The 14,677-nt window shown below is 50.3% G+C and overlaps 1 protein-coding gene across 1 annotated transcript; it reads right to left on the bottom strand.

Moving 5' to 3' along the window:
* Positions 1-1,917: 1,917 nt before the first annotated feature.
* Positions 1,918-14,168, bottom strand: Ubap1l (ubiquitin associated protein 1 like). The gene is made up of 5 exons (XM_032910580.1): positions 13,159-14,168; positions 10,873-11,448; positions 7,802-8,011; positions 2,443-2,544; positions 1,918-2,131 (listed from the first exon to the last, which is right to left on the bottom strand). Exons 1-5 carry the CDS (start codon positions 13,276-13,278, stop codon positions 1,997-1,999), a joined length of 1,143 nt encoding a protein of 380 aa, XP_032766471.1. The 5' UTR covers positions 13,279-14,168; the 3' UTR covers positions 1,918-1,996.
* Between the last annotated feature and the right edge of the window lie 509 nt (positions 14,169-14,677).

Raw genomic sequence — 14,677 nt, 5'->3', positions numbered from 1 at the left:
CCAGCCTTGCCTAGGCACTGGCCTCTGGGAGGGCCTGCCCTATCTGCACATCAGCCAGGGGGACTAGGAACTCATGGCCACACAGAAACCCTTCCTTGCTCTCATTCCTTTCTAAAATAGTAATGTCCCGTGTATGATATAAGCAGTTTGTAACCATTCATCAGATTGTATGGGGAAAGCACTTCGCCGTGAAGCATGAATCATGACCCCCCGAAGGGATTCTGTCCTAATTCCCAGCACCTGTGAACCTGTCATTTCCCGTGTGGAACAGACTTTGCATGTGGATTGGATGAGGCACCGTGAGAAGGCAGATCATCCTGGATCATGGGCCCAGGATAATCATCAGGGTGCTTCAGAGGAAGTGGCCAAGGGTAAGATGGACAGAGGACGTCTTGCATTTTGTTCCCTGAGGACACAATGAGCTTGAGAGTTCAGCCTGAAGTGGCTTTTAAGACAACTGTCCTGTCCAACTGGGATCCTTCCTTCTTCACCCCAGTGGCATGCATCTCCAAGGAAACTTAGAGGGGACCAAAAAAGGAGAAGACATCTAAGAGGACAGCGGGGTCACGGGTAGCAAGACTGGATCTGCTTTTTGGGCCTGGCTTGGCTTTGCCTGGGGCTTAGACTACAGCACCTCCGTGGTCTCCCCTGTAGTGGTCTAACTTCAGGTAGCCTGTGTGTGTCATCTGCTGATATCCTGACCCTTAATATGAGTCATGCAGTCACCATTTCCCAACTGGTCCTCCCATAATCCTTTATTTTGGATGTTTTAACTGCTGATCAGAGAGGCGTGGTCCCTGGGGGAGAGGATTGCTCAGGGGTTCTGAGTTTGGATACAGATGCTGCTGTGTTTCCTTCTGTAGCTGTGGGAATAAATGAGAAAACCAGACATTTCCGACCCACAGGTTGAGAGGTTCCAACCGACAGTCACTCGGTTCTGTCGTTTGGGGTCCGTGGTGGGGTGATGGGCAAAGGGCTCTGCTGTCCTCAGGAGACCTGGGTAACTGTCCCTAACTCGCTGTTCAGCTTACAGAGGTCCCCAGTTCACAGCTGAACAGGGCAGTGAAGCCCTGACAGACAAGGGCACTCTCCTTGGGTTTTCCACAGACCCGGGCTCCAGCTTGATTTACAGACCAAAGAAAATGAGAGAGAATGAACCCAAGAACTTTGGGTCAGAGGCAGGGCACTAGCCCTTTGGCCTCTGACCTCTGCTTGCCTGAGTCACACAGGCCACTCCACAGGTTGGTCCCCTTAGTCCCTGGAGGTCTCTTAAACGCAGGCTAGAAGCAACTTCAACCTTCTCAACCCCACCACACTCTCCCCGCTGCCTCTAGAAAGTGGGAGGCTGCTGTTTGAGATCTACGGGTACCTAGGCCTCTCTGAGCTGCATGGTGAGCATGCGATGCTTTGTTAGACCTAGCAGTTTTGCTGCTAACGTTGCTGCTTTTGCTTTGTTTTTCAAGATAAGTTTTCTCTGTGTAGCGATGGCTCTCCTGTAATTCTATAGACCAGGCTAAACTTGAACTCAAGAATCTGTCTGAATCTGCCCCCTCCCCCAGTGATGGGATTAAAGGCATGTGACACCACACCTGAGTTTGGTCTTGTTAGGTTTTGTTTATTTTATTTTATTTCATTTATTATGATTACTGTGTTTGGTTTTCTTAAGACAGGGTTTCTCTATGCAACCCTGGCTGTCCTGGAACTCACTGTGTAGACCAGGATGGCCTTGAACTCAGAGATCCACCTGCCTCTGCAGCTCCAGTGCTAGGACTAAAGGTGTGTGCCACCACCACCAGCATTATCTTTTTTTTTTTTTCTTTTCTTTTTTTTTTTTTTTTGGAGTTGGGGACTGAACCCAGGGCCTTGTGCTTGCTAGGCAAGCGCTCTACCACTGAGCTAAATCCCCAAACCCAGCATTATCTTTTGATGATACAGCTGGGATGGGTGGCAGGACTGACCCCACTGTCAGTCATGCATCAAACAGCGTCCTGGTTTGTCACTGGGCACAGGCTACCAGCTCCTCCAGGGCTTGTTCACGCTGGTTGCCGTGGACCAACAGCACCTCCTTGATCCGGTCTTGCTGGAAGCCCATGTCACTGAACTGCTGCCAGAGCCGCAGGAACTCCCCTGCCTGAAGAGGAGGCACAAAGGGTACTTTATCACTGGGCCTCAGTCCTGAGTATCCCCGTCTCCGGTGCCTACAGACCCTCCAACCATCCCAGAAAACTGCACTCCCTTCACTAAGGAAGCCTGACGCTGGCCACTGCCTGGCATCTTCCTCTGGGGACATGGAGAAAGAAGGTGCTTCTCTAAGTCAGTACTTTCTCCCCAGTGTGAGCAGGCCCGTTCTCTTCTGACCAGTCCACACGCTGCTCTGGGGGCACTGCACCCCTGCACCCCATGCTTCCATTCCCTAGAGACCAAGCGGGAGGCCCAGCTGACCTGATGCTCAGAGAACTGGAACATCTCCATGGCCTCGTCCACCAGCGCCTCATCGTAGCCCTGCCGCAGCAGCCTTTCACAGGCACTGAGGTAGCCGAGAAACTGGGCCAAAGAAGGCAGAGGCAGAGAGACAGTAAGAGGAGTGTCAGGGGTATGCTGGGGAACCACCTGAGGGTCTCACTAAGGCCATGCAGACTGGACAACCCGTCACAGGTAAGAGGAAGCCAACAGACTCAGAACAGGCTTCCTTTGAGAACCAGCAGAGTGACAGCAGGTCCTCAATAAATGTTCCAAGTTGAGGGAGAGAATCCAAGAAAAGGGCTGTTCATATGTTCACAGAGCCTAAGTGGGGTCCGGGACAGGCTTTAAGCAAGTAACTCAACCTCACCTCAGCCACCACATGTCCTAACATCAGCTTAGCTATCTTCTCAGAGGAGCGCCTAAATGCAAAAAGAACCTCCTCGCCTATCTCTATGCACCCTCCTCAGCCCCCCACACCCCGGGCCACAGTCTGCACTAGAGCTGGGGAGGGAAGCACCAGGAAGTTTCTCCTGGAGCACTTCTCCCCGAAAACCTGTTCTAATCACCCCCTGATTCCATCATGGGGGCAGGGCTTCTCTTGCCTTCAGGGTAAGTAGCATCACCTGAGGCTCATTAGATCCAGGCTAGCCTTCCTACTGGAAGCTTGAGGCTCGCCAGTAATATAGCATGACCTGACTCAAAACACAGACAATGAAAAACTAAGCGTTGCCTTAAGGTAGTTACGTTGGTGGAGTGCTTGCCTATTGTGTATGAGGTCCAGTCACCAGCATGTAACTGGGGACGATGGTGCACTGGGGAGGTTCAGAAGTTCAAGGTCAAGGCTGAGGAGCTGGCTCCGTGGGTCAGAGGGCTTGTATCATAATGTGAGGACCCAAGTTCAAGTGCCCAGCCCCCCCAACCCTGCATAAAAATCTGGATGTTGCCACATACCAGCATTGTAGAGGCAGAAGCAGAATGCCGGGGGCTGGGAGGCTGCCAGCCTAGCCCTGGGTTCAGTGGGAGATCTTGTCTCAAGGGAATGGAGCAGAGAATGACAGACCAGGACATTTTCTCTGGTCTCTCATGCACTCATTAGTGTCTGCGTTTGCACACACGTTTACACAAATACAACATACACACACACTAATAATTTAAGTTAAAGATCACTCTTAGCTACATAGTGAGTTTGAAGCCAGCCTGGCCATATGAAACCCTGTCTCCCAAACAAATGTGCCCCCTTTCACCCTACTCTGGCCTGCTCACAGTCTCAGCTTCCTCATTTTCTCCAGGCCTCTGTCCAACTCCCCATCCAAGGCCGGCCCTGTTCTCCTCCCAGGAGGCCTCTGCAAACTCTGTCTTTACTGGGCCATCCCTGGGGCTCTTAGGCTCCGCCCACCCAGTGCCACTCACACTGCTTCATCCTGTATTTATGTCCAGTCACTTCCGTCCCACAGTGGGAGGTTAGTCAGTCAGCACTGCACCAGCAGGGGAGGCAAAGGAGCACAAAGAATGCACCATGTTCATAAAACGAATTAAGAACAACAGTCAAGGAACTCACAGCTTAGCGGAGGAGATAAACCAGACACGGGAGGCTATGCCAGGGCTGGGCAATTCACATCAGGGGACAGGTGCCAGCCCAAGGCTCTAGGCTGTGAGAACCATGCGTGTGGCTGGGAAGGAGTAGGTCGGGTTTCTGCTGACCTTCAGAGCCGGCTGGGGCACAGACTGTCTAGCCATGTGGTTTTCAAACTCTTGGAGCTCTTGGTCTTCCCAGCACAGGGAGCTTCAGCAAGCAGCGGCTAAGAGCAGGCAGCCCGGACCTGGAGGCCAAATGGCTGGGGAAGCACGAAGGGAGCCTGATCTCCTGAGAGAGGCACTGTGGGACGCCCAGACCTGGCTCTGAGCGCATGTGAAAGCCATACACCCCCATCCCTCACAGCTGAGGGCACGGAGGGACCGGCAGAGCCGAGGGCTTGTCAGAGAGCCTTAGAGCGAGGCTCCATATCACTGAACTCTCAGAGCCTCTCTGTCACTCTGACCAGCTGCCTCGGGCTGCAGGAGGGGATCTGAGCTGGCATGACAGTAGACAGGGATTAGGGAGAAACTGTCACCTCCAGACAGGGAGGGGGACAGGGGACAGATGGCGAATGCTCCTTCACAGCACACGTTCTCAGCCTTGGTGCTTGTCACAACTACTCAGGGAGCTTTGAACACTGCTGATAGGGTCTCACCAGCAGAGAGCTTCGTGACTGGTTTGGGACAGAGCCTGGACTTGGGGGACAATCTTATGTCTCTCCAGGTGGTTTGTTTATTTGTTTTATTTCATTTGAAACAAGGTTTCTCTCTGTCTCCCTGGCTATCCTGGAACTTACTCTGTAGACCAGGCTGGCCTCGAACTGAGACCTGCCTGTGCCTCCTGCGTGCTGGGATTAAATGTGTTCACCACCACCACCCAGCCCAATTCTCTGGGTGATTTTAACTTTAAAAAGCATTTACTCAGAGCTGTGTATGTAGCCCATGCTTTTAATCCTAGCACTGGGAAACAGAGGCGGAAGGATCTCTGAGTTCCGGGGCCAGCCTGGTCAACATAGCAAGTTTTTACCAGCCAAGAGACCCTGTCTCAAAAATGCTTTATTTATTATTAATTGTGTCTGGATGATGTGTGGTGGAGGGGAAGAGCACATGTACACTATGTGTGGACACCAGGGGGCAACTTCTGAGTCAATTCTCCGTCCACCTTTACCAGCCCAGGTTCTCCGGGTTTCTCTTCCATCTGCTGAGTCTTACGGCTGCCCTTCCAGGAGATTCTAATGAGCAGCCAAGTCTGCAAGTCACAGGCTCACCAAAGAGCTGACTCCCCATATGCCATGCCAAACTCCTTGTCAGGACCATCTGCAGATCCACTGATGGTTCCTTGGGAACCAGGCCTGGGGAACTGCGTTTGTACCTTGTACTGCTCAGTTGGTCGGCTTCCGGGCCTGTGGGACTATAGAAGCTCCCAGGCTTGCCTCAGGCTCAAGGTGGATAAGGACATCACCTCAGGCCCCAGGATAAAGTCCCAGGAGTTACTGATTCCAAACATATACTCCTCAAAGAAACCCTCAAAGGGAGCCTGGTTTATCTAGTGTCCCTTAGCGGACCTGCACTTGGCCCATGAACAGCCTCCTGTGTCACTCATGCCTGTCCTCCAGGCAGCACAGGACACATCAAGGCTGGGAAGGGAGGGAAGGGGGGAGGGAGGGAGGGAGGGAGGGAGGGAGAGTGAGCAATGCCTACACTTGTTTCCACATTTCTCTAAGTCCCCATAAGCCAATGTCCTCTCTTGTGGGCCATCTGTTATTTATCTAGGACAGAAGGGACTTACTAACCAAAACATCTTTCAAGAGGCAGGGGGGTGGGGGTGTCGATCCAAATTGGTTCTAATGCTTTGTCTTTATTCAGCTCCAGACCTGAGGATCCCTTACCTCACCCTCCCCTGCCCCCCCACCCCCGCTGGCTTTGATTGGTAATAAAGAATTGTCATACAGCCAATGGCTGGGCAGGGAGACAGAGGAGGACTTTCTCAGGGGTGGGGATGGAGTGCAGGGGCGGGGGTGGGGGTGGAGAGAGGGGGGGGGTGGGGGGGTAGGCAATGAACCAAGGGAGAAAGGAAGAAGAGAGGATAATTCCTGTGATGGGGAAGAAAAGAGAGCAGACTTAAACGCCCACCATCATGTAAGAATCTGGGAAAGTGGCTCTTAATCACTTTCCTGATTAAGTCTGGGGCAGCAGACATGAAATGTAGATTTTTTTTTTTTTTTTTTTGGTTCTTTTTTTTTTTTTCGGAGCTGGGGACCAACCCAGGGCCTTGCGCTTCCTAGGTGGCGCTCTACCGCTGAGCTAAATCCCAGCCCCTGAAATGTAGATTTTAAAAGATGGTAACTCAGGGATACCAGAGGGAAGTGTGTGCTAGCGCTGGAGAGGTTTAGAAGTACCCAGCCATCGAACTAGTCAAGGCATATCAAAATTAGCTGGCCTGTGTGTGTGTGCGTGTGTGTGCGCGCGCGCGCGCGCGTGTGTGTGTGTGTGTGTGTGTGTGTGTGTGTGTGTGTGTGTGTGTTTCATTTGTGAATCCAGAGCTCTTGGGTGGGTGCAATGCGTGTGTACAACACGCCGGAAACCAATTAACTAATTCTCCATTACAGAAGGAGTTGAGGAATCGTTACCTGTCTTGGGGTCAGCTTCCCAACTACAAAGAATCCCGATGTTTAGAAAATGGTGTAGAGTGGAGCTGGCACACTGGGAGGGGTGTGGGTTAAGGGAGTGGCATTCACCGACACGGCCCATCCCTGGTCACAGTCCTCTCACAAGACCCTTTTGTGTATTGGGTCATGTATCAAAGTTCTGACCTAGGCTTCAATGTACCCCTAATTGGCCCCCAGTTTTCTTTTTCTTTCCTGAGTCCCAGGAGCCTGCCTCTCATCCCTCCCACTCTAGGCTGGTTAGGTAGCACCTTGTATTGTTCTGTAACAGAAGCCCTGGTTATCTCAGAGTCAGAGCTCCCCTAGCCTTGAAGTCCACCTCGGTGTGTGGAACTACTCAGGAAACCTTCTCTGTGGTAGGCTGACAATGGTTAGGGTTCTTTTGTAAACTTTCCAACCACAAGGCAGAGTCCTCTTCTACCCTTTAAGTCTGGACTGGTCTATGAGGTGGAAATAACTGAACAATTTGAAGGCTGGGCCCAGGTGACCTTGAAGCGTTGCTCTTATACTCTTGGAACGAACTGGCCTAGTTTTCTGAAGAAATGTGGCCTGGTTGGCAAGTATCACCAATCACTGGACTGAGGCAGCCGTCCTAACTGAGTCAGCAAATATCACATAGAGGTAAGAGACTATCTAAAAGGACGTGACAGTATCTGAGGAAGATACCTGAGGCTGACTTATTTATGTATGGCCTTTACACACACACACACACACACACACACACACACATTCTCTCAGAGATTGTCCTATTGGACAGTTCTAGAGAGGTCTTGACTGCCTAAAGCTTCAGGCTCCATTTGGATGGACTAGGATAGGGGTTTGACTATGGAGAGCCTTAAACAGCCATAGGGATTTCTGGGGAAGTCCTGTGGAGGAGAGAACAATGAGGCCTAAAAATTCGATCACTAGCTTGGCAATTTGGGCCAAGTTGAGGTTCTACCTCTAAAGAGATGGAAGCAGGGCAGAGCCTCTGGATCAGTGGTGGAGAGTTGGCCTACTACGCGCAAGGCCATGTGCTGACCTCCAGCACTGCAAGAGAGGACACGGTCACCTTTCCTGGCTGTAGCACGCAGCCCCTCCGCCCTGGGCCCACTCACCTGGCTCAGGCTCTGCCTCCCTGTCTTCTGCAGTGCCACGATGGCCCTTCCCAGGGGATAGCCCAAGGCGACCACTGGCCCGATGAGGTCTTGCTCCTCTTTGGTCAGGGCAGACAGCAGGTCAGGTGCTGAATCACGATGCAGTCTACAGGAGGCGAGGGGCTGGGGTGTCTCCCTAAGAGGTGGCAAGCAGGTGTATGGGCTGAGGGACTGAAATACAGACGGGATGGCATGTCAGTAAGCACAGGAGGTCACAGTGTGGCCGAACATCTGAAGATGGCGTCCCACTTTCTACCCACTGTGGAGAGCGTTGGGTCCTGCAGGCCCTGGTTCTCATTTTCTGTTCCCTTTCTCAGATGTCAACAGAGCCATCTTAGAACTACCTCGTCAGACTGTTAGGAGGCATAAATCAGAGCGTGAGCATGGTGATTAATTAGCAGAGGGCCCAGTATGCAGAAGCTGTCAGCAAGAACTACTGTTTCCCTTCGGCCTTGCAACGCTGCCAATGAAATACGATAGGTAGTCGGGGTGTGGTGGCACACGCCTGTAGTCATAGCTACTTGGGAGCTGAAGCAGGGGGATTGCTTGACTCGGGAATTCAAGTTGAGCCTCAGTAGCATAGTGAGAGGCCAGATGAGGAAGAAAGACCAAAAGACAGACAAAGTGTATAGCTCAATGGGTAGCATGCTTGCCTAGAACTCACAAGGTCCTGGGTTCAGTACACAGAGCTTGGCAGTGTATACCTGTAACCCCAGATGCAAGAGGATAAAAAGTTCAAAGTTATCCTCAGCTACCATTATACAGCAAGTTTGAGGTCAACCTGGGCTACATAAGATCCTGTCTGGGGGAGGGGGAGAATATGCAATTACAGAATTTACAGATTGAAGCCAGGTCCAGAGAAGTCAGTGATCCAACCCAGTACCCATTTGTGATATGAACCCACCTTGAGGCCGCCATATCCAGTAACTTAGTGAGAGGAACTGTCTCCCTAGCCACACTCTCTTGCAGTTTGGTTAAGCTAGGCCCAATGACAGAACTTGGCATGTAGAGTTCTTAGGCAAATGCTACACTACCAAAGGTAGCTTGAAGAGTTCCTGTGTTTGACTGGCATCATGACTAAGAATCAAACTAGCAGGTCATTGGTGGCACACCATCAGACCTCTCCCCTCCCCTGAGGGAAAACCTTGTGTTGTGGTTTGCCTTGGAGTTCTTTCTGAATTTGTAAAATAAAAGCAAGAGCTCGAGATTTGGGCGGAGGGAGGAGTCGGGAGCGAGAGGGGAGGAGTCAGGGGAGAGAAAGGAAAGAAGCGAGGAGAGAGTTGTAGTGGGATAAGGAGAAGCTGGAGACCTGGCAAATAAAAGGTGCAAGGGATGAGGGATTTGGGAGCTAGGAATAGGACAGTGTAGGGTGGATCTGCCTAATCTAGATGCTAGATTGTTTTCATATTAATTGAGTTGCGTTTTTCTTTGTACGGGCCGATTCGGGTTGGAGAGGAAACTGCAACAAACTGCAACAACCTTGCCCTTGGGGTCCTGGTGCATGCTTGAGGCTATGAACTTCCCACTGCTACCACATCACAGGGGATGCTCTGCGATGACCCCCTCCTTTCCACTGTAAGTTGGGGAGCACTCAGATCTGAGTGGTGCCATCACTTGTCTTTGAAAGACTTAGCTGAAGTCTGCCTGGGTTTCCTTATGCCTCATCCTCCTGCCCCAGCTCTGCCCCACCAGTGTTCCTCAAGTTAACTGTTTTAGACAATGTCTTGTTTTATAACTATGTAGCCTTAAAGTAGCCACATAGCGAAGGCTGGCCTCACACTGGCAATCCTCAGGCTTCAGTCTCCCGAGTTGCTCCGATTACAAGTGTCTACCACCATGTTCTGCTAATTAAGTTGATCATAATCAGAAAGAGCCATTCTGGTATCAATACCTGGCGTCTGTCCAGCTCTCAAAGCCCTCCTTTGTCACACTGACCCATATATAAGTAGAGAGGGTGGCACAGGGTGGTCTAGCTACTCAGCCAGACTTCCCAGACTCTGTCTTTTGGGTTTAATTTCTCCTTGGTCTTACTCTGTAGCAATGCAGTTTCTAACTGTGGGGCACAAAGCTGTGTCAGAGCCACCACATTCTGCTGCCAGTCTGGGTCTACCTCAATCTTCCCGGTGCCAGGGCTTGCAGACTCTGAAATGTACTCATTGGGGTGGGAGTGGAGCGGGATTTCACTTAAAAGAAAAATATATATACAAAATTGGGCACACCTGGGGTTGGGGATTTAGCTCAGTGGTAAAGCACTTGCCTAGCAAGCGCAAGGCCCTGGGTTTGGTCCCCAGCCCCGAAAAAAAAAAAAAAAGAAAAAGAAAAGAAAAAAAGTGCTAGTTAGAATAAGGTTGGGGCAACATGTGAAACTAATATTGAGTACTACAAGCCTAACTGTGTAAAACAAACAAACAAACAGAAAAAAAAAACTGGGCACACCTGAGCTGCCCACGCTTAGGTTTCTCTGGATTCTGGGCTCACTTCTTTCCTGGGAACTAACTATGTACTCCCTCTACCCTGGTCTTCCTAGCTCTGTCTGTCTTCAGCCCTGTCTGTCAAAAACTGATCTCATAGCCAAGCCTGGGCCTCTCTCCACATCCTTTTGACCAATCCTCTTTGTCCTATGGGTGTCTGGTGGGAAGCAACTGAATCTTTCTTGACTGAGCCTCCAGCTTCTCCAGGCTTCTCAGCAAGAAACCTTAGATCTGAGTCTTCAACAGGCATTCATTGAGCGCCCCCTGTCTGTGGGGTCTACTGCTAGGTGCAGGAAACAAAAATAGTGTTATCCCACCCTTCAACTAAAAGAATTCATATTACATTGCAAGAGAAAGATGGAGGTTATTAATCGTTGTGATGTGTGCCCCTGTGTGAAATCAAGAGAAGGGTGAGCCTCTGGGTAGAATATACTAGGCTGCTGGAAGGACGACAGGGCCGTGTGAGAGCAGGTTGGGAGCACTGTAGGGAGGAAGGACGGGTCCTAGACTGGGGACCCTTAACTTGGCTTGGGGCCTGTGGCCTTGGAGGTGAGTTCTTACAGCTACTGTAGGCTTGTGGCTCCGCAATGGAGGCATGGCGCCGGCAGTGGAGGGTCGTGGGGGCAGCTCGGAGACGTTGGGGGGCTGCGGTGCTGGGCCAGGGGTTGGAGCTGGGCTGGCGCTCAGGCTCAGCGTGCGGTGGGCTCGGAAGCGGTGCAGGAGGGCTCGAGGACATGTGGCTAGTCTGCTCTCCGAGAGCCGTCGCCTGGCATCAGCCAGCTCAGACCTCATGTTTCGCAGCACATCCAGGGAGCAGCGACGATGGCTTGTAGGGGAACCGGGCTGAGGGCTGCTGGAGTCCATCCCTTCCTCGCTGGTAGAGGAGGCCTCTTCCTCGTCCCTCTTCTCTTCTGTTTCTTCCTCCTCCTCGTCCTCCTCCTCAGGAGATTCTTGCTGTCCAGTCTCTGGGTCTCTGATTTCAGCAGGTTCAGGCACCTGACCGTAGTTTGGATTCACCAGCAGGAACCAGGCTGGAGGGGCTGATGCAATCCCCAGGTCATTGCACTGATGGGGGCAAGATCCTCGGACGGCTGCTTCCACCCAGAAGAGAGCCTTCTTTTCCAGGCTGAAGTCATACTGCAGAGAATGCACGACATGAGGCTCAGCTGTGGCAAGCCACAGCCATGCGGCATAGCTTGGGGACCCTCTTCAATTGTCAGTTGGGGAAATTTCCTGGCTCTAAACTTTAGGTATCCTCAGAGACCACTCCCATCTTCCCTTAGAGATAATTCTGGGGCCAATAGACATCATAACAAATTAGTGGTAAACCTTGGCATGATGGACAAATCGAGTGATGAATTAATAAAGTAATCAGGGTAAATGCTAATATTTAAAAATCCTCCACTCGGGGCTGGAGAGATGGTTCAGCGGTTAAGATCACTGGTTGCTCTTCCAAAGGACCCTGGTTTAATTCCCAGCACCCATATGTCAGCTCACAACTTTCTGTAACTCCAGTTCCAGGGTATCTGACACCCTCACACATACATACCATGCAGGCAGAACACCCATGCACAGAAAATTGAACACACACACACATAAAACCATTCATCATCCAACATGTCACTGAGCAACAGCTACCTCAAAACACTCTTGCATCCGCCTGGGGGTTTAGTTTCGACAGCAGAGGGCTTGCTTAGCATACAGAAAGCTCTGGGTTCCAACCCCAGCACCACACAGACTGGGTAAGGCTATGCACACCTGTGAGCTCAGCCCTTGAGAAGTAGAGGCAGGAAACCAGGGAATTCAAGATTCTTCTTGACCACACAGTGACTTAAGACCATCTAGGCAACCCAAAGTCCTGTCTACAACAACAACAACAAAACAAAACAAACCTCCAAAAACAAACAGACAAAAACCACCAGCAATTACTGAATAAATCTTCATTCTCTGGACTTCAGGTTTCTCATGAGCAAACCTGGTAAGCGCTTTTTATTACTGTTTTGTTTTTGACGTGTGTTCACTACGTAGCCCAGGCTGCATGGGAACCCAGGCTCTTCCGGCCTCAGCCTCCTCGGTGCTTGGATTGAGTAGCACATGCTACCACGCACGGGAGCACCAGACAGCTTCAAAGTTCCTGGGAATCTTAATTTTTAAAATCTGTGTCTACCCTGTGATACTATGGGTAACTATTCCACTTTAGCCGCAGCTGCAGCCCCGTGTTTTAGTAAAAATACAACATATCTCTCCCCTAGACTTGACTCCATGGAAAGCTAAGTCGTTTTTGTCCTGAGGTTGCCTGTGGTACCAACTCGGCAGAGCACGAGACTCTTTTGAGCCTCCAGCAGTATGCTTGCTCCGTCTGTGGACTCCTAACCCGCCCTGATGTGCCCTCAGAGCTACTTGCACTGTTTTTGGATAGGGTCTTTCTAGGTAGCCCTGGCTGTCCTGGAACTTGATCTGTAGACCAGGCTCTACCTGCCTCTGCCTCCCGAGTGCTAGGATTAAAGGTGTGCACCCAGCTAGCTGTTTGTACTTTTAACAGAGGATTCTGGGGATAGTCTTACCAAGAGGGACTCTAACAGCTGATGAGGAGAGAGGACGAACTGGAGTATGCTGGCCGTGACAAGCAGTTTCCACAGGCGGCTCTCACAGCTCTCAGCTGACCTGGGTAAACAACCTCATCGCCCAGACACCAGCCTTCTCCACGGAACTTTGTGACTTATATTCAAACTGCCCAGACTATTGGAAAGCAACCCAAGCTTCCCTTTACAATCAAGAGACAGGCCTCAGGGGCTCAGCCTCAGACATCAGATCCAAGGACAAAGTTAGACACTCAAATCCACTTACCATCGTGCCCAGCAGGAGTTCTCTACAGTCCCGGACACTGAGCTCAGGCACAGGGTGGGGCTCTGTGTCCATCACAAAGCCCTTGGGCACCTTGAAGGGGACACCATCGAGGGCATTCATTCTGCCAGAGAATGGTGGAACAGTCTCAGAAGGGCTGCACAAGTAGCCAGATGGCAGGGAGAGGGTGTCGGGTCCTCAGAACTGGGCTCCGGCCACACACTCCTATGCGGTGGCCCTCACAGCTGGAAGGAAAAGATGTAGCAGCCAGTGTTGTTCAGAGAAGAAATGAGTACAACCCAGAGCTGTTTTATGTCTAAGTTACATTATCAGGCATGTCCAAGCCGGGCCCACAGGCTGCATGCACCCCAAGATAGCTATGAATAGGCCCCAATAGAAAACTATAAACTTACTTAAAACATTACGAGATTATTTTTCAATTATTTTCCTGGTTTGGTAATTCAAACCTGGGGCGTTCTTCTGCAAGTTGTCCCCCAACCTCCACCTAAATGCTACAATGTATATGCACGTGCACATATATACAATAATGAAATAATAGATTTTTAAAGAACAACAACAACAACAAAGTATACATCTCTATAGGCTAAAAGGCAACTTCCTCAACTGAGGAATCTAACCAATCACAGCAAACGCTCCATTCCAGGAAATAATGAAAGATGTTCTTAGGGCTGGCGGTGAAGCAAGGGTATCAGACCACCAGCTCTTCTGTTTAGCATGACACCAGATGCTAGCTTGTGCAAGAAGGGAGAAAGCTAATACAGAAACAGATTGGAAAGAAGGAAAACAACTGTTATTTGTAGATGACACAGTTATTAGAGCCAAGTCCAAAGGAATCTATGAACAGAACTCTTCAAATTAGTAACACGATTTGGAAAGGACACTGGATACACAGTCGACATACAAAGTAACTTTTCCCTATATGCAAACAACAAGCCATGTAAAAGCCTTTTTTAAATGTAATTAAAGAAGCAGGGCCTAGTGGCCCACACCTCTAATCCCGGCACTGCCAGGGGGAGGCAGACATCTCTGTGAGTTCACGGGCAGCCTGGTCTACAAAGAGAGTTCCTGGCCAGCCAGGGCTGTTACACAGAGAAACCCTGCCTTGAAAAACCTAAATAAATAAATAAATAAATAAATAAGAGTGACTTATTAAAAAATAGACAACTGGTATTTACTGATATTATAGCCACCAACAGGACTTAATCTAACACAGTATGTGTAAGGCTTCTGCATAGAAAACCAAAAGTTATTAGATTAAATGGAGGAACATACCCTGGTCGAAAATGATAAACTTCAATACATAATTCTCTGCAAACTAATGTATGGATCCCAAGGATCAAAATTCTATCACAGTTTTGGTGTAACTTGGCATGCTAATTCTAAAATTAAATGGGATACAAAGAACCAAGAAAAGCCAGGACAGTTTCTTTTACCTTGTATGTGTGTCTGCATGAATGCAGCTGATTCCCGGGATCCTGTGCACAGGTTCCCAGAGAGTGCT

This window comes from Rattus rattus, chromosome 8, assembly GCF_011064425.1.
Source record: "Rattus rattus isolate New Zealand chromosome 8, Rrattus_CSIRO_v1, whole genome shotgun sequence".
NCBI classification, from domain to species: Eukaryota; Metazoa; Chordata; class Mammalia; order Rodentia; family Muridae; genus Rattus; species Rattus rattus.
Note: the sequence above shows the minus strand (reverse complement) of the source record. Positions and strands in the feature narration are given on the sequence as shown.

Coding starts and splice junctions, on each gene's coding strand:
- Ubap1l (XM_032910580.1), bottom strand. CDS start 13,278: ATGAATGCCCTCGATGGTGTCCCCTTCAAGGTGCCCAAGGGCTTTGTG. Junction 8,012..10,872: donor GCCACAAGCCTACAGTAGCT/GTAAGAACTCAC, acceptor TCTGTATTTCAG/TCCCTCAGCCCATACACCTG. Junction 2,132..2,442: donor TCCAGTTCTCTGAGCATCAG/GTCAGCTGGGCC, acceptor CCTCCTCTTCAG/GCAGGGGAGTTCCTGCGGCT.